The sequence below is a fragment of the Psammomys obesus genome, unplaced genomic scaffold (genome assembly GCF_907164565.1).
Source record: "Psammomys obesus unplaced genomic scaffold, mPsaObe1.curated_primary_1811, whole genome shotgun sequence".
Lineage (NCBI taxonomy): Eukaryota > Metazoa > Chordata > Mammalia > Rodentia > Muridae > Psammomys > Psammomys obesus.
This window is the reverse complement of record NW_026587216.1, coordinates 3,763,246-3,786,136: the sequence shown is the minus strand read 5'-3', so window position 1 is coordinate 3,786,136 and position 22,891 is coordinate 3,763,246. Positions and strand designations below refer to the sequence as shown.

At 42.1% G+C, this 22,891-nt stretch overlaps 2 protein-coding genes and 1 non-coding gene across 4 annotated transcripts in view; 2 read left to right on the top strand and 1 right to left on the bottom strand.

The window, feature by feature from the left end:
- Positions 1 to 17,285, top strand: part of Mtrex (Mtr4 exosome RNA helicase) — a 65,196-nt gene extending 47,911 nt beyond the window's left edge. Inside the window, exons 23-27 of the mRNA XM_055603501.1 lie at positions 3,283 to 3,388; positions 5,311 to 5,367; positions 6,447 to 6,609; positions 16,023 to 16,127; positions 17,051 to 17,285. Of these exons, the coding sequence (XP_055459476.1) occupies positions 3,283 to 3,388; positions 5,311 to 5,367; positions 6,447 to 6,609; positions 16,023 to 16,127; positions 17,051 to 17,103 (484 nt within the window). The 3' untranslated portion in view covers positions 17,104 to 17,285. The remainder of the gene's footprint in view (positions 1 to 3,282; positions 3,389 to 5,310; positions 5,368 to 6,446; positions 6,610 to 16,022; positions 16,128 to 17,050) is intronic.
- On the top strand, positions 1,933 to 2,039 carry LOC129673779 (U6 spliceosomal RNA). The gene has a single exon (XR_008719711.1). It is a non-coding gene; the product is annotated as a U6 spliceosomal RNA (small nuclear RNA).
- Positions 17,179 to 22,891, bottom strand: part of Plpp1 (phospholipid phosphatase 1) — a 61,854-nt gene continuing 56,141 nt past the window's right edge. For both annotated transcript variants that reach the window (XM_055603503.1, XM_055603504.1), the window contains exons 5-6: positions 18,160 to 18,336; positions 17,179 to 17,621 (exon numbers count right to left, since the gene is read on the bottom strand). In XM_055603503.1, coding sequence (XP_055459478.1) covers positions 17,496 to 17,621; positions 18,160 to 18,336 — 303 coding nt within the window. In that variant the 3' untranslated portion in view covers positions 17,179 to 17,495. The remainder of the gene's footprint in view (positions 17,622 to 18,159; positions 18,337 to 22,891) is intronic.

The window sequence follows — 22,891 nt, the reverse complement described above, 5'->3', positions numbered from 1 at the left end:
GGCTGCAGTTTAAACTTGGAAATAGAGTCAGCTCTATTTTGCACCCACAGATTCAGCTCACTTGTAGATAGAAAACTGTTGAAAAAAGTAAATTCATACGTACAACGTATGTTTAGCTCTTCCTGGTCATTTCCCTCTGCACAGTACGGTACAGTTGTTCAAGTAGCATTTATAGTCTTAGATGTTGTAAGTAATGCAGAGAGGATTGTAACAGACGTGTAAAGATTTATTGATTGTAAGGCTCTTGAACACTCCCGGGTGTTGGTTTCCTTGGGGTATCCTAGGACTACACCTCACTGACACTAAAGGATAGCCATATTTGTGAATCAGCAATTCAGGAATGGTTTGCTCATGTGCTTCTCTTTCAGACTCCTGTCACTCCCCCATTCCCCCCATAAGATAGTCATTAAGTGAAAAAAAACAAAAACACTAGCAGACTCCAGAAAGTGAGTAGTATTCAAATAGATGGCTCTTTCCCCCACCATGTTCTCCCCTTCTCTTTCCCCTTTTCCCTCTCTTTGTGAGACAGTTGGGGCATCTTCGTAGCATAACCAACTTAGAATGGAGGCCCTACTCACATGGAGGCTTAGGACTCTAGAGTGAGATGGAAGTTGTTTTCTGATGATGTTTGGTAACCTAGCTTAGAGAGTTCACAGCAGTATCTCTATCACAATCCTTTGATACATTGGAGTCACAAATGCCCCTAGATTCAAATAGAAAATAGCTAAATTCCATCTCTTGATGGGGGAAAAACGCAGCTGTCCCATAGAACTGTCTTCTATGATCAAAATGTTTTGTACCTTTACTGTTTTGTGTGGTGGTCATTCAGCCATGTGATGATTTAGCACTGGAAATGGTGACTCAACACTAGGAAACTGATTTTTTAAATTGTATGTTGTTTTAATCTAAGTTGTCATACAGGGGCAGCCTATATGCATAGTGCAATTGTAGAACATAATATGGAAAAGAAAACAATTTTTCAATCTTTCCTTTTTTTCATCATGATGTTTCCTGCTTTAGAAGCTAGCCTGACTTTGTCCCCAATGTGAAAGTCATAGGCTGGGCCCCCATGAACAGTATTCTTCCTGACAGTGACTCTTGTCCATGCAGTGGTGGCCATGATTGTCAGTTGACATATAAGATAGTTTTAAAACTGTTTAAAATGTCCTTAGCAGAGAATCGCGGATTAAGGAAATGGTTTGGTTTGGGGCATTTCTGGCACAGGTTTATTCATGCTGTTGTCTGTGTAAGAACTCAACACAGAGACTCAACAGTCTACAGAGGTGGCTGTGGTGAAGAAGACAATTTGTGGTCATCAGGAGCAGGGACTGCTGAGTGCCAGCTTCTTGTTAGATGGCATAGTGCTAGATTCTCAACCAGAGACGCTCGGAATCCAGAATTTATTTTAAATACACAAATTGTGCATTTGGTTGGTTAGCAAGCCAGATAAAACCTTTTGAATTAGATTAGATTCTATTTCTTCAACCTGTAATACGGCTCAGCTTTCCTACTCTAGTTAAAAGTATTCACCACAATGTAAATAATGATTCATATACTGAAGTTACTGTTAAAGAAGTACTTTTCTCCTTGTGTATTACTTAGAGTTGAATGATGACTTAAATATGCAGCATGATTTCATCTTGGAGTAAAGAATATTGACTGTTATTTCTATAAATAGAAAATATATCAGGATAAAGTTATTATTCATATTTTTATAATGTATCAAAGTACATTAATTTCCTTCAAATTTTATAAAAGCTTTGAGTCAGTCTAGGATCCCATCTTTCTTTTTCCTCTGTGTTTTTCTAACCCTTGCCCCCGACTCCTGTGCTTTCTTACTTTTTCCTACCTAGATAATTGCACTGCCCTCTTTTAAGTGTTCACTTGGTCTTGAGACCAAGTTCTGTACACTGCTATCAATACGTTTTTTCCATGCTCACTTCAGCAGCACATATACTAAAGTTGGGACAGTATAGAGAATGTTAGCATGGCCCCTGCACCAGGATGACATGCAAATTGATGAAGCACTCCATATTTTAAAGAAAATACAGCTCTTGAACATCAGTTTGATAAGTTTGTCAATGATTCCCTGTTTGTTTATAATAAATTCCAGACTTTCATCTGTTCTTTTACTTCCCTCTCTAGCCGTCTCCTTTACTTGGGTCCCATTACCCCACATTCTGCAGTGTGTCCTACTCACTTTTCCAAGGCCTTCTGAAACTTGCTGTGTATTTCTCCAGTTTGCCAGTAGGCCTGGAACTTTTCATGTACAGCCATCTATCTGAACGCTTTTTAGATCACTGATATGTGGTGTTTGGCTGCTTGCTCTTGTGCCTCATACACTAGGTAGACTCTTTATTTCCTTGAAGTGGTCTTGCCTCATTTCTGTTGTCCACTTTTGCTCAGCTTAAGTCCTAGTTTACCTTTATAGACCCAAATTTAGTTTTTCACTTATTTTGAAGTTACAGTGATAAAGATTAGTGGTTTCCATCTTTATTTTTTCATGAATAAACTCTTAAAAATATAAAATATTTTATCTCCTTGGTATGAGTAAATGTTCTAATTACTGTAAGGCTCTAATCCTTTGTATAATAGTGGGTAACTTATAGAACCTGATTATAGAAATTTAGACTACCACTTCTGTACTCTGTCTTTTGGCTTCCTTTGTACAGAAAATTGAGAATTTTTATTTTCTACTTACTATAACAAAGAAAAATGTAGCTAAGAAAGTTACTTTGTAATTATTACACAATTTAGAAGATAACACAAAGAACATCCTATATAGGGATAATGGTGAAATTAGCCATATTAAGAGAATGTCAGATAAAGGCAGGGCATGGTACCTTGAGCCTCTTATTCCAGCATTCAGGAAGCTGAAGCAGGAGGATGCCTATGAGCTTGAGATTTGCTTGGGCCATTGAGTTTTGAGACCCTGCTTCATAAAACAAAATAAGTATACAGTGTATTTCTAGGGACAGAAGGAACTGTGGTGATGGGTAGGGAAGAGAAGTGGCTGTGACCAAAGCATGAGATTCTCAAGGAGTTAAAAGAGTTCTTTGGGCCAACAAAATAAGAGTTAAGACGTGGTTACTTGAATGAATATGTGCGTTTGGGATATCATGAAGTGTCTGTTCAACATATGCTATTTACATATCCACAAATAGAAAGGCCTACCATTTCCTTTACAAATCTTTGGTTATACCTGTTTGTTTTTCTTCATGATTAAATAGTACATTTCATTAATGTACCTGTTAAAGATAGGTCTTTGTATTCTCTTTTTAGTGCTGACGAGCTCCTCCTAACAGAGATGATGTTTAATGGGCTCTTCAATGACCTTTCTGCAGAGCAGGCAACCGCACTGTTAAGCTGCTTTGTGTTTCAAGAGAATGTGAGTTGAGTTAATAATCTGTGCTTTATTTGTTCGCACATTGTATAGTTGTGATTAAACAGTATAATGTATCCTCATTAATTGTAAGACTAGTTCCATGTTTCTATGCCACACGGTTAAGCCAAAAAAAAATAACTATAGTAAAATTCTTTGACGTTCTAGATGAAGTGTGTTAACACACTGACTTACATTTTAAAATGTTCCTAAAACTACTCTCATTTTTCTGTAACATTAAAAGTATTTTGAAAATTACATAAATTTTTCAAATATGAAGATCAGGTATCCATAAAACTTTATTTTTTTTTAATATTTATTTGTTATTTATATTCTGTTTGCATGTGTGTCTGTGTACCAGTAGAGGGCATTAGATCTCAATGTAGATGGTTGTAAGCACCATGTGGTTGCTGGGAACTGAACTCAGGACCTTTGGAAGAACAGCCAAGTGCTCTTAACCTCTGAGCCATGTCTCCAGCCCCTCCACAAAATTTTATTAAGCACCTGTGTTTACAGTGCATAGATCTAAACACTGGAGATGCTGCAAAACTCGCTCTCATGGCTTCTGTGGGGGTGAAAGAGGAGGTTGAAGAACTGGGTAGATATGCCTGCTGTTTCAGCCTCCCTGGTGTGAAATTTGATTTGATGCCTAAATTAAAGCGAAGGACCAAATGCACACATTCAGAGATTGCAGCTTCTGCCCTGCTCAGGACCAGTGCCTCCTTCTGCCTGTGGCCAGAGGAGAGTGGTGACCAGTGACATGCTCACGAGTGGCTGCTCTGCCAGTAGCTTCCTCACCGCTCCTTCTGTAGAGGTCCCCTCTCCACCAGTCATGCTGCCAAGCTTCTCCGTTCTCCCAGGAGTAAGAGAAAACCTGGATCACGATTTCTTGCATGTTTACGTAGCCATCCACCAAATCGAAACTAAGTCCTGTATGCTAATGCAGACGCTAATTGCAACTAATCTGTAGTTTTAAAATATCAGCCAAACCCAGGAGTGCAAGTGTGTGAATTCCTAGCATTTGTAGAAAATGGGTGGGGGAGCAGACGAGTCTCCGGAAACTTGCAGGATAGCTAGCCTATTGACAAAGACCCTATTGCTAACAAGGCAGGAAAGCGAGGACGAAGGCATCTTCTAGCCTCTGCAGCTCTGCCCACCACACACACACACACTTACAGATAGACATGTACATACACACATGGTTATTTTAAATCCTAACAGCCCTGTACATGCTGTTCTTACGGCGATGTGATTTTTTTTTAATCCTGACATATTTTCTCTCTTTAACAGAGAAGGAACACAACACAGAATTCAAATAGCTTCCCTAATTTTATTTAACTGGTTATAATGATAGTCTTAAAATCTGTTATGTAAGTTAGAAATTAACAAATTTTACTGCTGAGAAAACCAGTATTAAAAGTATTGAAAGTCAACCGTGCATATGGTATATGCTTTTGATCCCAGCACTCAAGAAGTAGAGGCAGGTGAATCTTGGAGTTCAAGGTCAGCCTTAGCTATGTAGCAAGAACAAAAAAAAGTATTAAGTCCAATTAAACTTTGAACTATCATATACTTGAGTAAACAACTAGATATATAAGATTGGGGCAGTATTTTAAATAATCACCTTACAGTGTAACTTTCTCCCAACTTTCCTAGAAGCTAAACTTTCATAATTAAACTATTGATGATAGTTACACTATTTACAGTATTTGCTTTTTTCCTAGGCTCCATTTATACTCACAGAAATTGCCTGGTCAGCACACTTTGCAAAGTTAATGGTGTAGTGTTTTTCTCTGGAATGTGGTAATTAATGATGGGAGGAATAGTGATTTTATGTATGAAAACTGAATTTGATTATAAATTCTAAATGCTGTATGGCAAATAGTACTTTAAGCTTGAGTTTTCATATTTCGTTTTCTTTATTATAGTCTAGTGAGATGCCCAAGTTAACAGAGCAGTTAGCTGGACCACTGCGACAAATGCAGGTAAGCCAACCATTATGGAAGATTCCCCCGCTCACAGGTTAATCGGCACTGCAGTACTGCACAGAGGAAATACATTTGGTGCCAGGTTTGTCATTGGATTTTGTTGTACTAGCCTTCTTGATATTCAGCTTAGTAACTAAGCATCTACCTTCATTATTTTAACAAATTATATGTGCTTTGTAAGTGTAGATTTGAAACTAATGCAGAAACTAAGTAACTGGCAGTCTGTTGCTTATTTTCTTACTCAGTGTTAGCCATGGTAATCTTTTTTTTTTTTTTTTTTTTTTAGCTGTTGTTTATGTTTATCTTAGATGCACAGGTGTTTTGCCTGTGTGCTTGTCTACACCGCATCTGTTCAGTGCCCACGGAGGCCGGAAGAGAGTGTCACACATTGGGCTTCTGGACTGGCAGCTGCAGATGGTTTTTCCACTGTGCTTATTTGTACTAGAAGTTGCTCCCGGGCCCTCTAGAAGAGCAGTCAGTGGCCTTAGCCACCGAGGCATCTGTCCAGCCACCATCTTCCTCAGTATTAAAAATGACATTTAGTTCTAAGTAGTTATTGGCTTTCTTTTTTAAAAAGATATTTTAAATACGTGTTTTTATTATTTTCTAATTATATGTATGTGAAAGGTACAAGTTGTGTAGCTGTGAGTGCTGGTTGTCACAGAGGCCAGAAGAGGGCGTTGGATCCCGTGCAGCTGGAGTTAAGGTGGATGGGAACTACCTGATCTGGGTTCTGGACTTCTAAAAACAGAGCTTAGTTAGATGCTGTTGTAAGTGTAATGAGTTGGAGGACTTGTAGTAAATGTCTACCTGGCACAGATGTTGGCATCCCCAGCACTGTTGTCACTGACACCCTGGGAAAGCCCGACTGTGCAATTACTTGTCAGCAGAGTCCTGGGCCTGCTTAGAAGCAGGATATGCAACTCACAGAGACAACGCTGGATATCTGTATCTCTCCTAAAAGAAAAGTGATTTTGTAGAATCCTGCTTTGGAAATCTAGAAAAAAAAAAAAAAAAAAACGTGATATGGGAGATACTCAGTAAAGAATTTTAATTCTGTCCTTTATTCTTAAAAGGAATGTGCTAAAAGGATTGCAAAAGTTTCAGCAGAAGCAAAACTGGAGATTGATGAAGAAACTTACCTAAGTTCATTCAAGCCTCACCTGATGGATGTGGTGTATACCTGGGCAACTGGGGCCACATTTGCCCATATCTGCAAAATGACAGATGTCTTTGAAGGTATGGCTATTGTCATCTCAATTTTGTAGAAGGTAAAAATTTTTACCTATGAAGTAGGTGCCAGCATGAGTTGATGTTTTCTCTCTTTACCTTACTACACTGTATTTCCTCTTTGCCCACAGAAAGCTCTTGTTTAAGGAACGAGAAAGTCAACAGCAAGATTTATAGACATGCTCATGCGTGTGCAATGTGTGCTTCTCTGAGAAGTTACAGTGACATGTGACAATAGTGGCACATAGGAGAGAGGTGTTTTCCTTGTTTTAAAGTAAGTTAAGAAGGAAACAGTAGTCAGCTGTGGCGTCTCACATCTTCAATTCTAGCATGGGTAGCAGAGGAAGGTGTGCTCAAGGACAGGCTGGTCTACTGAGCTAGTTCCAGAACAGCAAGGGCTGCTTGGTGAGACCCTGTCCTGTCTGAAGAGTCAGGGGGAGCAAGGATAGAATTTAGTTGAATTGTTTTGTTGTTGTCTTGGGGCTTGGAAAAAGTGGTTTCATGAGTGTGGCGTTTGGTACAGGAAGACGTGTATAGGTGTTTTGTACAGGAAGAGCCCAGCACTCAGGTAAAAAGCCAGGAACAGCAGCATGTGTCAGGACAGGTGAGCCTCAGGTTCAGTGAAAGACCCTCCTGTAAAACAGGAGGTGGAGAGCAATTGAGGAGGACAGTAGACATCAGCCTCCGGCTTCCACTTGTGTAACAGCCCTCTCACCCACCCACCTTCCTTACCCACCCCCTCCCACCCTCTGTCCCCCCACTCTCCTTATACACACTGTCTCCTCCCCTCCCTCTCTCTCTTTCTCTCTCTCCCCTTCCCCCTCCCTCTCTCACCCTCCCTCTCTCAGGAAATCCTAGAAATTTTACTTTGTGGATTATTTTTCTGTTGGTTATGTGGGGGTTTTTTATTTTAAGTTAAATGGAAAAGCTTTTACAAATTGAAGATTAATCTTAAACTGTGTGGTTTTACCCATATTTTGCTAGGTGTCATACTTATCCATAGCATTTAGCATTCCAGAATCTGTTCTGCCTCTTTTGAATTCTGAAGGTGGTCTCTGTATTATACTTAGCAAATTATAATTTGCTAAGAGTTTGGAATTTGAGAAATTTTCTGTTATATCTGTATCTTGAAATTAGATCGAATGACAGTTTTTGTTTTTCTAGTCTGAATTTTGTTAGGTATGTAGACCTTTGCTTTCAAAAGTTGGGATAAACAGTATCTATTAGCACTTTAAAATAAGATAACTAAAGAGGAAAACACAGCTGAGCATCTTTATTATAGGATAGTATTTCTTTGTGCAGATAGTTTTCTTTTTACCTCTTCCTTAGTTCCTGTTCGGTGTAGCCATCTATCCCCCATCTTGTTACAGTGCATGCTCTGTCTGGTTGGGAACACCCTGGAATCAGACTCCGTGTCCACTAGTGTGTCTCCATATCACAGGCAAAACACTTACACTGGGCTCCGTGTGCTGCATCCAACATTATTTTTTCCCTAAAAAGATTCTCAACATTCTTCTTGGACAGAAAGTTCCCAGTTGTTTTAAATACTGAACTTGAATAATAGCTGGAGAGTTCTCCAACATTAGTTGAACCAGTTAACACTAGTGATCACGATCATGTGTTGTGGGATGTCTTAAGCAAGACAATATGGCAGTCTATATTGACAAACTTTAAAAATGCAAGAAATTATCTAGTTTGTCGCCTTGAAGAATGGATAGAATGTTCATTTTACCCAACTAAACTTGAATGATTATATGTGCTAATGCTTAGGGTTTCAGTGCACCCGCCCAGGAAGGTGATCTGTTAGAACTTAAACTATGTCTGACTCTTGTTACCTGTGCATGGGTTGAAGAAAGGAGTTTGCTCAGCATTTGGTTGGCATCAGGAAATCCTCATGAATTCCCTGTTGAAGCTGTTTTCTGCCTGTTTAGGGTTTTGAGGCAGATATTGTGCAGTGTGCTCTAGTGGCGTCTGTAAGACAGTGTTACCCTTTCCTGGGGCAGGGAGTCGGCGTTGGAAAGGACTTTTTATGTACTTTTGCTGATAATAGTAAGAATAATATCTTACTCATATGTATTGTTTGTGTTTAAACAGTATGGATTTAGTGCTAGATGGATGACTTGGTAATCAGAGCTTGATACTTAGTTGATGAATAATTCTGAGATTCTAGTGGTGATCCAGTACTATGCCAACCAAGTACAGTGCAGGCAGGCAGTGTCTCTCTTCAAGTAGAGTTGGCATGAGCTGGGATTATTGAGTTGTGTGTAGGATCCTAACCTTGGACCACACTGGATAGCAGTCAGTCAGGTCATGAACCTCAGTTATGTAGAACACTGTGGTTTATCCTAACTTTTGCATAACCAACCTAAAATCATCTTCTTAAATCCTGAACAACTTAAGCTTAAATTAAACTGTAACTGTGTAGTCTTCAATCCCATCAGACACTTGAGAAGGAATAAATATTACCTGGGTATGCAGAAAGTGCAGAGCAAACAGCTTCCAATACTGTAGAATTGACAGAGAATATTTGGTTGCCTGGATAGTCCCTAAAATTCCTTTGTAATGTTGGAACATCAATCTTCAGCTTTCTGGCCCAGTATATCTGGCAGACCTTACTTGTGAAGCAGGAATTATGAAGGACTGCTTACTTTGTCTTGGCAAAGCAGCAGTCAACTTGCCTGCATTCATGTATAGCCATTTTGGACAGTATACTGTCAGCAGTGGAAGTAAGGGCATTTCCTCCCTACTCCCACTCCCCAGTGGCAGCTCCATAAGGAGATTCTTCAGTGTTCTTCATCTTCTTCTAAGTCAGTTGGGGGTGCTGCCACGAGCTGACATAGCTCATCAAAAAAAAAAAAAAAAAAAAAAAAAAAGCCATTCTGGAATCTTCCATTCTGGAATTAGGACCTTTGTAGACTGATCTAATCCAGCAGTCCTTTTAAAAATCTTTTAATTTTCTTTTAACAGTTGTACTACTGTCTCATTTACTTTGGGAAAAGAAAAAGAAAGTCAACGAAGTACCATTTAATTTAACCCTGGGAGATCTTTATCCATCTTCTGTTCTATGGGCATCTTCTTCAAAGTTCTGTTAGATTGTCCTATAAGATTGTAAGTTAGATCTGTAATATTTTCTATGCCATGTCCAAAAAACTGCTGCATTCCAATGGATATAGATGTTGAAGCACTATCAGCCCCAGTCTACCCCCTCTACCATTTCTAACAAGTGTGTAATCTCAGAATTATCTTTTTCAGAATTCAAGGAAGAAGTCCATTGGAATTCTGCATAGGTATCACATATTATGATGTATCAACATGTGTACAATCTTAATTCTCCAAACTCTACAAAACGAAATATATACTCTATTGTATGACATTCCTATAAAGTAACATCAAGTAGAATCTGTGTGTTGTTTTTTTTTTTTTTTTTTGCTTTGTTGTTTGTTGTTTTGTTTTGTTTTGTTTTTTCCTTTTGGTTTTTCAAGACAGGGTTTCTCTGTGTAGCCCTAGCTGTCTTGGACTTGCTTTTTAGACCAGGCTGGCCTCAGACTCACAGAGATCCACCTGCCTCTACTTCCCAGGGTACTGGGATTCCAGGCATGTGCCACTGGGCCCAGTTTATTCTAATCTTTGTTGTGCTGTTAAAAACAATATGGCCGGTTACCTCTGGTTCAATGCTTCTACCCTCCTTCATGTCCTGGGAGAATCTTCCTGAGCCTGGCACTTTCCCAGAATTCTTTCTGCCTTCCTGATGTCCCACTTTATATTGTCCTTTCCTATAGGCCGTAGGTTTTTTTCTATTGACAAGCAATACATTTACACAATGCACAGTATAATCGCTCTGCGGCTGTACATATGAAAATACTCTTATATCAAAGCATGTAGTTCCAAGTATTCATAAAAGGCAAATTAGTTGTGCATACCCATATCTTAGAATTTTTATTGTAGAAAGAAATGCTGGTCGATGTTACAGTACAGATAACTCCTAAACATAATGTTAGAATAGACAGATGATTTCATCTGTGAAAAATGCTACAGTAGGCAGGTCTATAGAAACAGAAAGCTAATGAATGGTCTCCATAGCTTGTGGGGTCAGAATTGGGTGTGATGACTTAGTAAGAACAGGATTTGGGGGGAGGTTATTAAAATGTGCGAAATGAGGGCGCTAGTCATACAGCAGTGAACAGGCCAAAGCCCTGACTGTACAGTGTTCAGAGGTGTGCTCATCGGCTCTTCCTAAGTGTCAGAAAGACAGTGCTGGCAGATTGCCCAGGCAGAGATGCTTACAGTAGTGGAGCTCATGCTAGCACAGTTACACTTAGTTAAAAAAGAAAAGACAGTGAGTGACTAGCAAGAATTTAATTTCTGGGAGGACCAGAAACTAGCCAACTAGTTACTACCAGCTTGAGATAGTGTGGGAGTAAGCTCCATGTTGAGGCTTTTGTCTACACTTGTCTGGCTGGTTCTGACTGGTGCCACAGAATGCTGGGAGCGAGGCGAGCCTTGAACTACATAGAACTGCAGTAGGTTGGAAAGATGCTACAAAATTCACTGCTCAGCAGTGGTCTCCACTAACCCCGTAAGGAGCAGCCTCTGCCGCAGGAGCTGTGGGCAGCTGGTGTTTGTGTACACTGGGATTTGTTTTGGAGACTCGGGCAAGAACCCAGAGCCATTGGATATGCAGCCTGTGCACTCGATGCCGCTTTCTCCTTAGTGATCTCGACCTGCCTGAAGCTGTCAAAACTAAATTTCCCAAATTGATTTGCAGTGTATGCATGCCCTAACCTAATTATGTTCTCTTGCTTTAGTTCTTATTTGTTGTCTGAATTTCTACCTAGAAGGCTGTGGTTCCTGATAACTGTGGCAGATTCTGATTTAAATCCACTACCTATATTTGTAAAAATAGTGAAAACATTAGATTGTGTTTCTTAGTACTCATTTGAATGCATTTAAAACAAAACGTGAGAGTACCACACTTTTGATGGCATATGTAGTGGAAGACTAACAGATCCACTTCAACTCTGCATTGCCTGTCACCAGTTCAGTTCCTTCCACAGGGCTGTGCACCTCCATGTAAGCCGCTACCTCGTTTAGTTTAATAGTTGGCATAAACATTTAATGTCATGATTGCATATGTATTACCTCTTCTGTCCCACCCCCTTGCTTTGTGTAGAATTTCCTTTCCTTCTGAGGTAGTGGTGTGCCCGCATCCCTAGCATCTGAGGACAGCAGCAAGAGCGCTGTGGATGAGTTCCCATTCTGCTCCCTGGAAGCACTTTACAACACCCTCTTTCATTGAGAGCTCACAGCAGCCCCACCCAGTGACCCCTGCTAGTCTGCTTACACCCCCGCCAAGAACCGGTAGGTCTGTTAAGGAGATCTTGCAGGAATGGTAGGAAGAGAAACTTTCTTAGTAGAGTTTGTAGGAGACAGAGCCTTACATACTGAAGAGGTACTTGGCCACCCAACTACATTTCCAGCCTTTTAATGTTGTTCATTTTAAGCAGGGTCTCGCTGTGCAGCCCTGGCCTTACCCTCCCAAGTAGCTGGGATTGCAGACATGTAGTGCTATGCACTGTTAGTATTTACACTTTAGAACCAAGCTCTAGTTCCTGCACTAGACCTCAGTGATCGTCTCTTTATTGACAGTAGCATCTAGCTAGAATGGCAGTGTTTTGTTTTGTAGTTTTTGTAGCTATGGCTCAATTTTAATAAATTGAGATTAGCTTTCATGTATTTGAATTACAGTGTTAGTGTTTCATGTATTTGAATTAAATACTAGTCCACTAGATGATTAAATGTTAATCATCTCTCAAAGTGGAGTGCATCTGTAACATTGCGGTAGAACTGTGGTTTAGTTTTTACTCTTATATGTGCTCGTTTCATGTGTTTCAGTCTCTACATTTTGAACATGTTTCACAACAGGCAACTGTCCTTAGATACCATTGAGACTGCGCACTCTCCTTCTTTAATCTCACTGATCCTTGTCTGTTCATTTTATGACTTTCTCAGCCAAATTTGGGGTTGGCAACAATGACAGTACCAACTTTTACAAGACTTCTACTTATAAAGCTTAAAGAGGTCTAAGATTCTTCTATGACAGAGCCTCAAGGTTGAAGGGGAACCCACTACTGAAAAGGAAAGCCAGTAGACATTTCTCCCTTTCAAATTTTGGTATCTTTTAGAATCCCCTCACCCCTTTAGGGGCAGAGTCTTACCATGTAACTGTGGTGGCTTATTACTCACTATAGGCTGGCCACAAACTCACAGAGATTCGTCTGCCTCTCCCTCTGAATGCTGGGAGTAAAGGCCTGCGACTCTTGATGCCTGATCCTAGATCTGTTAGTAATAGCCTTAATGTGAAAAGGCACTAACCATCTCTTTGTCTTTCCAGTAGCAGGTACTGGGAACGGCTGTTGCTTTGTGCTTGGAAGTGTCTTCTATGACTATGTTCTGTTACAAATACTAGTAATAGAAATAGCAAACCTGTTTGTTTTCAGGTTTTCCCAAGTCTTGAAGTAGTTTATTACGGTCGTATGAGTTGACTTACTAACAGGAAGTATAGTGTAGGTGGATATCACTTAGCCACATCCTCATTCTCTGGAGACCTGTTGTGGAGTGAACATTCTCCCAACTTTCCATCTGAGCCCTTAAGGTGGTTCTCCTTTTTTAGCCTCAAAGAAAGATCAGGAAGCAGCTGGGGTTCTTCTTCCCTTATTAGTCACCTGTCAGTCTGGTAACTCTCTGTCTCTTTATTTTTGCAAAAATGCTCTGCTGAAGAAAAAGTAAGTGCACTATCAAGATCTATCTTTCCTTTATTATTTTAATTATGTCCTTATTGCCAGGGGTGGGGGTGGGTGTATGTACATATACATACAGGAGCTGAAGGAATTCAGAAGAGCTTGTCAGATTCACTGGAACTGGAGTTAGAGGCAGTTGTGAGCTGCCATGTCGGTTCTTGCACTCAAACTTGGGTCCTCTTACTCCCTGGGCTGTCTCTTCAACCCAAGAACATGTTCTGTAGTCTCAGAATTACGTCACACCTCCTGGGCAGAGTAGTAAATTGTCAGTACTGTATACTGTAGCTTCTCTTAGTCTTTCCCAGAGCTCCTGTCATTTGGTGACTATTGTTCTCAGCTTTTAGATGGCACGTTCTTCTACCTCAGGGACTCTGCTGAGGAAATCCTCTCTTCACTTCCTTAGAAGCAATTCCCCACCTTAATTGCTCTCCTGTGCATCTGTCTCAGCTCCAGCCCAGCTTGCCAGCGGCCCTGCTTCAGAAGGAAGGCTGAACGCCAGTAGTCATCTTCTTACCCAGAGGCTTGCCTACATGTGCCTTTACTTTTTCCTCTTCTGTTACCTTCTCTGTTGTTCTGACTCCCGAGGGCATCTTTAATCGTTGTCATCCTCCTAAATCATATCCTTTCTGCTGCTGTTCTAGCATATAAACCTGCCTAAAATTTTTTTTTTTAAGATTTGTTTTGCCTATATGTATGTATAAGTAGCATGCGTGTGTAGTACCTGAGCAGAAAAGAGCAACACATACACATACACATACACATACAGACACACATTCTTAATTTCATTTTTAATGTTTGTGTTTATGGAATTTGCATATTCTGTTATTTTATGGCTTAAATGTGCAATAGACTCTGTAGGGTCATATATTTGGTCCCCAGCTGCTGTTGCTCTTTTGTGAGGTTGTAGGACCTCTGGGGCCTGGAGGAAGTAGGAGCAGAGGGTATTGGAACTCCTCAGGCCCTCCTCCATTCCCCCACCCATCACCAGATCCATTTAGGTGGAAACATGCTTGTAGGGGATGGAGGAAGCCCTGAGTGCATGTGTATTGTTGGCATGGGCACAGCCATGTCAAGAATCCCAGTGCCTTGGACTCACAGAGATGGCCAAGCCTGCTTCCCCAGGTTGGCTCAGAGGGATGGCAAAGCACTTGGTTCAGGTGCATGTGTTTACAGATGGTTGGCCAGTGTGTGAGAAAAAGCTAGCAACAAGAAGACTGCAACCTGGGGCTGCCCCCCTAAAGACTGCCCTCTTCCTTGTGCTGTCCATTTAATATGCACACTTGAGTTTCTGGATTACATGGCAGATGTCCTCCATCAGAGAGCATAGCCCACTCCAGATTGTTCTCAGGACCAAAGTCAGGACATGGCACATGCTCCTTCTACCACACCCACTATGACTTTTCTATGATGGACTGCTAAGCCCTAAACCAAAATAAATCTTTCCTCCCTTAGATAAACCAGGTCTTTACCACAGTGGTGAGAATGGACCTAATCCTTAGCATTAACTACTTGTTTTTTGCTAGTTTTGTTGTTGTTTGTTTAGTTGGTTGTTTTGTTGTTATTTTGGTTTTTTGTTTTGCTTTTGACTCATTTAATAAGCTTTCTCACCAGGAGCCAAATAATTTCACCAAAAAAAAAAAAAAATGTGTAGTAGTAGGCTATAATTGTCTTCTTTCAAGTGAGACAAACCTAGAAGAGGAAGACATCCTCATTTTAAGTGATATTTAGTGGGACTTATGATGTAGCCAGTAGTGGTGTTCTTGTGGAAGGCCTAGGGGTTTGAACTCCAGCACTGTTTGGAGACAGGGTTTCATATGTAGACAAGGCTGGCCTTATTCATAGAGCTGGGACTAGAGCTTGCACCACCACTCCTGACTTCCGTGTTTATTCTGCTTTGACTTCTATCAGTCTTTTATTCCACTGGGACATACTGGAATGTGGCGGATGTTAAGAAAGGGCCCTCATGTGGCCACCTTTCTTACAGCTTGCACTGCAGATAAATGGTGTTCCTAATGTAATCCAGACGTTACAGTCAAGTCCCCAGAGTTTTTATTTAATCTGGTCATACTTGGAGAAAGGAACCCAGGTCCCTCCTTACAAAAGTCTAACAAGTAGCACCGTCTACAGCTTCAGCTTTGATAGACACTTATCTCAGAGTTGCAGTTCATAGGGTAAGGCCTTTTCCTCTCTGTGCTACTTCTAAGATCACACAGTGAAAACATCGAGGAAACAAGCTAACCCTGTTCTCTGCACAGGTAGTGCATGTGACATCCAGAATCCTGAGGAGGGCACACCCAGGGTCCTGATGGGCTGAACTTTGTTAGGGTTTTGTGCACTTCTCCATAGACTCGGTGCCTGACAGAGATGTTCTGATTCTTACAGGCCCAATAAGCAGTTAGGCTTGCCAACCTCAAGTCCTCGTCTCTGCGGCCGGGCATTTGGTTTACCCGCCTCTTAAACACAAGGCAGTGCATCCTTAGATTATGTCTTTACTACCGTAAACCAGCGGTGGGGATTAATTAAACCTTTTCTGTAACAGCCAGTCATGTTCTCTTGCTTTGCATCTCAACAAATGTTTTACTGCTGGTTGCATTCATACGTAACTCAGTTCCTTTTTTTGTCCAGGCAGTATAATTCGTTGTATGAGGCGCCTGGAAGAACTGCTTCGGCAGATGTGTCAAGCAGCAAAAGCCATTGGAAACACGGAGCTGGAGAACAAGTTTGCTGAAGGTCGGTATCTAGTTGACAGCCTTTTACAGTAATGTAGGCAAATCTTGAGACTTGGGCCTTTGACACAGCTTAGGACATTTCGAACTATCTTTGGCTGGACTATCATGGAGGGTCATCTAGTAATATCTACATAAAATCGAAGGGTTTGTATGAGACATTTTGGGGATTTTGTTTTATACACACAGATTACCGTTTACACATTTACTGAATACTTACTATGTGTCCCGCATTGTTTCAAGAACTGTAAGAGTGAACAGTGCAGTTTGTGGGGCTTATCTTGTAATGTGAGGGAGATAAGTCAGTCAGTGGTCAGTAAAACTGCAAGAAAAAAATAGAAAAGATGGTAGCCTGAAGGCATCTGTGTATGCTCAGAATGTTTGGGCAACAGCCTACATAATGTTGGAGGGTAGTGTGGTTGGAGCAATGAGACGAGGTGGCTAAACCGTAACCGAGGGTGGGGAGTTGGGAAGCATGTGGCTTACAGATAGCTTTTTCGTCTCTCCTGTATGTTGGGCAAGACAAGACAGACTGTAAGTCAGTCCATGCTAGTGGTCTGTAGCTTCGCTGAGTGACTAGAAGGTAGAGGAGGCAGTGATATAAACAGTTTAAAAAGAAAATGTGTACTCGTCCTGCTTTAGAAAAATTTCCCATGTCTTCTAATAGAAGGATAACTGCTGGACTGGATCAGCTACTTCTGACAGCTCAGGCCTTTTTCTAGAATCCTGTTTAATAGCTTAGCCTCTCACCCACAACACCCTGTAGTTGGCAGTCAAAAAAAGCAAGGACTGGTCCCCATGATTCTTCAGGTGGATCTGAACTAAGTTGTTCTCTTAACAGTTTAGTCAGGACTGAAATTGCTTAAAGCCATAGTACTAGGAATTATGATTTATGGTCTTTAAAGTTTAAATATTTTTCCCCCTTAGGAATCACCAAAATCAAGAGGGATATTGTATTTGCTGCCAGCCTCTACTTGTAGAGTTGGGTGTTGCCTCCTGTCTGACTGAAGTTGACGACACACATGAGTGTCCATGTGGCTCTCCCAACTCAAGAGTTGTTCTCAAGCATTTTATTATATTTCAATCAAATATTCTGAAAAGGCGTGTAACATACACATTTGTACATAGCGTCTTTCAATAAAAAAAATGTACAGGTGGGGCAGTGTTTAGTGGAAAGCTTGAATTTTTTTTTTAAACTTAACTATTAGATACTCATTGTGTCAGACGTAACTATATACACAGATAAGTGGGCATCAAGAGAGGTATAGCAGCAGTCCTGCAAGGAATGGCCTAAACACCAGAAGTGCCATGCATCCTCCTGCCTTCTGCTGCCAGCGGTTTCCTCTGAAGCGGACCAGTTCTCCCGCACCCTTCAAGGCTGGTTGTCTGCTTGATTAGTTATGTGTGATGGTGGCGATTTGAGTCCAGTCGAGTCATCCTCGTTTCTTTCTATGTAACAAGGGTGTCTGTTCTTGAAGAAACCTGATACATACACAGCCTGTAGAGACAGAACAGGGCAGAAGAGTTAATGGTATAATTCACACAAGTTTAAAAGTCAGGCAAAATTTCAGGAAGCAATTAACATACAAAAAATAGTTGACTAGGCTAGTTGGAGTGCTGCCTTTAATTACAGCACTGAGAGAACAGGTGGGTCTCAAGTTCCAGGCCAGCTGGAGCGACAGTCTCAAAAAACAAAACAAAACAGAAGCTGACTACAAGAGAAATCTTTTGAAAAATTCTTCAAAATGTACTTTTTAGTATGGCTTTGAAAACAAGTTATTTCTGTTGGTTGAATGAAACTAAAGTGAATTAGTTTTCAGTTCATGCAATAAGAAAATTGTTTACTAGAACCGTAGGCTCTAACAATAAAAACACTAAGAATTGTACAAGAATTGCCCAGTTTTTACCTGTCTGACCTGTCCTTTAACACGGGCTTGGAACTGCTGAGCCACATTTTTTACCTTGTCAGGTGTCTCGCTGGGGAGTTCTCTATTGTTTAGCAGGGTCAGCAGCACTCAGGCATTCCACATACTTACAACTAATATCGCAACCACAGCCCCTTGGATGAGTCCCATCAGCACGTCACTCCAGTGGTGTTTGTAATCAGAAACTCGAGAAAGGCCCACGTATATGGATAAAGCAACAAGCCCAAACTGCAGTGTGGGGCGGAGGAGTCTTGCCCAGTCTCCCTTCATCCTGGCTTGAAGATAAAGCTAGAAGAAAAGGGAGAGGGGAGAGAAGAGTTCATTTAACAAGCCAACTGAAAACTTGAATGTTGTCACACTTCTAAAGTGTGGGCATTTAGATTATCAAAATATTTACATGTGAAATAGAACTAGGCAGTCTAAAAGTTACTTTAAAGCAATCCCTCCCCCACCCCAATATTGCCCCAGTAACTTGTATTTCAGAGTGTATTGCCTCTGGCTATTGCATACCCTTGAAATCAAAGCAGGGTTTCACTGTGGCTATGGACAGGCTTTCAAGGTAGTTCTTCCTTGTAGTGTGTGTTAAAATTCTGATAGTGTATAGTGCTGTCATTTGTTCCTAAGTCTAGGAATAAACTGCTTGAAAAGGGTTTGCCCTTGCTTTTAGGCCATACTTCTGTTTCCTACCCAGCACATCTAAGGACTATTTGCTTAGCTCACCAGTTTACCCAAGAGCTCTGCTATCCTCAAACAGCAGCAACTGAGACTAAGTAATGATCTATGGAAATGAGTATAACGATCTGCCCAGTAAGTAATGTGGGTTGGAGTGACTCTGGATCCAGCAGGGAGATCTGCTCTTCCCCTAACCCTGTTACCCTTTTCTGTACTTGATTACATCCCTTTCCCATATTTCTGGCACATCAATACCTGAAAATTTTGATGCAGAAGGAAATCTTCAGTGACTCTATTCCCACTTAAAACACACTTGTGATTTAGTAACAGGTGGCAATAGCATAGCCCTACAGTCAGTACACTCGGGAGGACAGAGAGTGCCAGGCCATCTAGGATGCCAGGCCCTGTGTTGTGCCACCCACCACCACCTAAAAATTAAAAAGCAGTTCTCAACACTTAGAAAAAATTCCAGGCTGGGAGGGGATAGCTCAGTGTGCTGGCTTCTTCATGTCAACTTACTAAAAGCTAGGGCCACGAGAGAGGAGGGGACATTCACTCGGGTCAACACACGCTGGAGCGTTCTCTCAGTAGCCAGGTTCCTTTTCGTCACTGTCTGCCTACACAGGTATTTTCCCCCGAGGGTAAAACATTGCCTGGACCCAGAAATCACTTCACTGGGTTAGGAGAGGCATCTGTCTTTTGGTTGTGGTTCTATAACTTTAAAAGTAACAGTAATGATTACAAAACGAACACCAGAGTCTGGCAAACTGTCATCCCTGTTCTCATGGAAACACTAGGACTCGAACGAGATGATGTGAATTTCCAGGAGATGGTTCAGAATGAAGACAAAAAAAAAGGAAAACCCACTTCACCACATTCCTCAAACCACAGAAGGCTGTAATAATGAATGCCAAGCCAAGCTCAAAGCCTCACAAGGCATTTCTCTCTCCTTTTCCATCTAGCTCAGTTCTCAGCCTTCCTAATGCTGACACCCTTTACTCCAATTGCCCATGTGTGACCCCATAAAGATCCCAGCAAGAGAAGCAGCACCTGTGAGTAAACCAGCCAAGTTTTAGAATGGGAAAGAATTGGCCTTAGCAATCAACCAGGATTCTCTAGAAACGCCAATGGCCCCTGTGAAAATGCTCCAGGTGTGGGTTGTGTGTCCAAGAAAGCAAGCAGGTCTGCCTACCAATCCCCTCGTGGTCGGATTCTAGAAAATCCTGGTGGACCTCCTGCTCACTGCAGGACCAAGCGTTCATCAAGCTGGAGGAAAAGAGACACGCTCCTCCGGGCTGATCTGGGATGTCAGGTTTATACAGACAGCTCCTTACTCCTTAGTGGCTTGACTAACCAGTGGTTATACCCAGAGAAGATGGTGGAAGAAGCTGGCCAATCCACCTGCACGCAAAAGTGCAATGGCCTTCCAAAATTCATGCTAACAGGGCTTCCAGCTTTTTAAACGTGAGAAAATTTGGGCATTTCCCCGATGCCGGTATAACCATGTAATACGCCCTCACAGCCTAACCACCAGGTCCTAACACCCGAAGAGTCGAGAGTAGGAGATAAGGCCTTCAGCAGGCTAATTAGGTCATGGAGGCAGAGCCTTCATAAATGGGACCCAGAAGCTCCTCCATCGCGTACATCATGGAAGCCTACCACAAAAGTCGGTAGTATACAGCCAGGAGGAGCGTCCTGCCAGAACCTGGCCGTGCTCCTCCTGTCTCAGACAGCCTGACTCCCACAAATGGAGAGTACATCGCTGCTTATAAGCTATGTGGTCTATGGGAATAGATTCTAGCACCCCAACCACCTATCCTAAGTTAGGGTACAGCCAGTTTGAAGATAAAATTTCTGAAATTATATTTAGTTTCCGTTAAAGGATAGAATATCTTACCTGGAAACAGAGTGTTGAGAAAGCCGCTTCTGCAGCTGCTGTTTATTTCTGTTTTGCTCAGTGGCTGACCTTAATAATGTTATTGTCTCACGGTTTCCCCGCTTCCCATTTTAAAGTGGAGTCAAGGAGCCGGTTATTCGGGGCTGGGGATGACTATCTCAAGTGTAGGTGACTGACGTGTGCAGTGGGAGCTGGCTTGATCCCTAACCACAAAAACGGGAAGAGCCATTTTTTAACGGAAAAAGTTTTTAAAGCCTAGATGTTTGACCTTTTACTGAAAAATCCCTAAACAATGCTAACAGCATACTCAACACAAATACACACCCAACAAGTAGACTGTTTCGCCTGCATTTGAGAGTGGAGCTGGCCAAGAGTATAAAGCAGCCATTTGTCCAGGCTTCTCTGGGCGTCTCTTCCCTTCATGGAGACCCTAATTCTCATTCATCTTTGAGCCATGAATTTGTCACCTGCTCAGTGCTCCTGCAGAGTGTGAAAATGTCTTCGAGAAACCTAATGCTACCTGGTCAGGGCGATGTGACCGCAAGGCTCAGACGACAGTTGGGAAAGACGTCTGCACCTGGGAGGGTGTGGCCGGGAGGAAAGAAGGTGTCCCAGATTCTGTTACAGGCCTGACGTAAGCCTCAATAGGATGGATCCATGAACAACCTGATACATCTCACTGTCCTCTCCCCTGGCTACTCTGAGAGTCACACGGATGTACAATCTTTGGCAGACAACCAAATTCAAGGGGCGTCACAAAGCGAGTGCAAAGCAGCTCTGCCCCGAGCTCCCTCCAGCCCTGGCACTGAACTCAGGTCTGGGCCGCCTGCCAGGGCACAACAGTAGTCAAAGGACCGGCTCTAGGAGACAGTTTTAACTAGAAGTTAATTTCCAAGTGTCAGCAATCTGTAGACTTTAAATAACCATCTCCACCCAAACCTGGGACTGACCTATAATGCCAAGATGCCCAGAGAAACAAGATGAGTCACTGCCTCAGGAATGCAGGAGAGGGGAGCCCAGCTCTCCTCGGTGTCTGTGGGCTGCACTGGCTTCTGAAGCGTTCGGCCAGACCTAGTTGGGTCTGTGATGGTCTCACTACACAAGTGTCAGGGTCTCTCCTTCCGATTGACTTAGGTTTCTATTTTGGTTACCGTCAATGATTTGTATTTTATACTTTAAACTCTTTCTTGAATTTTCCATGTAGAAAAAAACATCGAGTAACTGCTACTTTAGAGGGGAAGGGTGGAGGCCCTGGGAGCCAAGGCCTGTGAGCTTGGCAGATCCCTTGACAGCCAAGGCCTTGCTCCTGTGATTACCTGAAACCTGGGAGGTCACACAGATGAAGCTATTCTAGAGATGGCCTCAGTGAAGCCGCTACTTGAGAATCTGTTCACAGCCAGTGTTGGTAACCGGGTCAGTGTGAACCACCCAGCTGTACGCTGGCAGGAGGCGAGGGAAGGCGCCTGCCACAGGACAAGTGCCCGAGGTCCAGGCAGCAGCAGCCGTGTAAAAAGCAGGGTGTGGTGGACATGCCTGTAGTGGAGCACTGCGGAGGCACACTGGACAGCCTCTGGAGCTCAGGAGAACCTCCACTCGAAAGACAAGGCAGCAGGTGGGAAAGATGGCTCAGCACTTACGAGCACCGACTGTTCTTCAGAAGACCAGGGTTTGATTCCCAGCACCTATGTGGTGGCTCAAAACTGTCTCTAACTCTATCCCAGGAGACTCAACACGCCATTAAGGCTTCCAAGTACACTAGCCATGCACACGGTACATTGACATACATGCAGGCAAAACACCCTTACATGAAATAAAACCAACAAACAAGTAGACTGCAACTGAGAGAGACACCCAACATAGACTTCTGGCCTCACTATGGTATGTGCACAGATCTATCCACATTCTTAAACTCACATGTGTGTGCCTAATATGTAACATACACACAAAAAAAAAAAAAAAAAAAAAAAACGTCTAAACCAAGGCACTTCTGGAGAAGAGAAATCACATGATATGTCGCTGCCTTGGCATAACAGAGACATTTACTTGATTGGCACGGAGGCCCAGCTCTGACCTCAGCCCTGCAGTGTGTCCTGGCTTTTCTATTTATATACAACAAGCTCTCCTCTCCCATGTTCCTAAGGCGATGATTCATCTTGCTTCTCTGGGCATCTTGGCACAAAAATTCGAGCTGATGTGTGAGGGCAAAGGTCTTGGGACCACCACAGAGTGACGTGCAGACTTTTGTAGCTATGTAAGCACACCTTTGAAGACTCT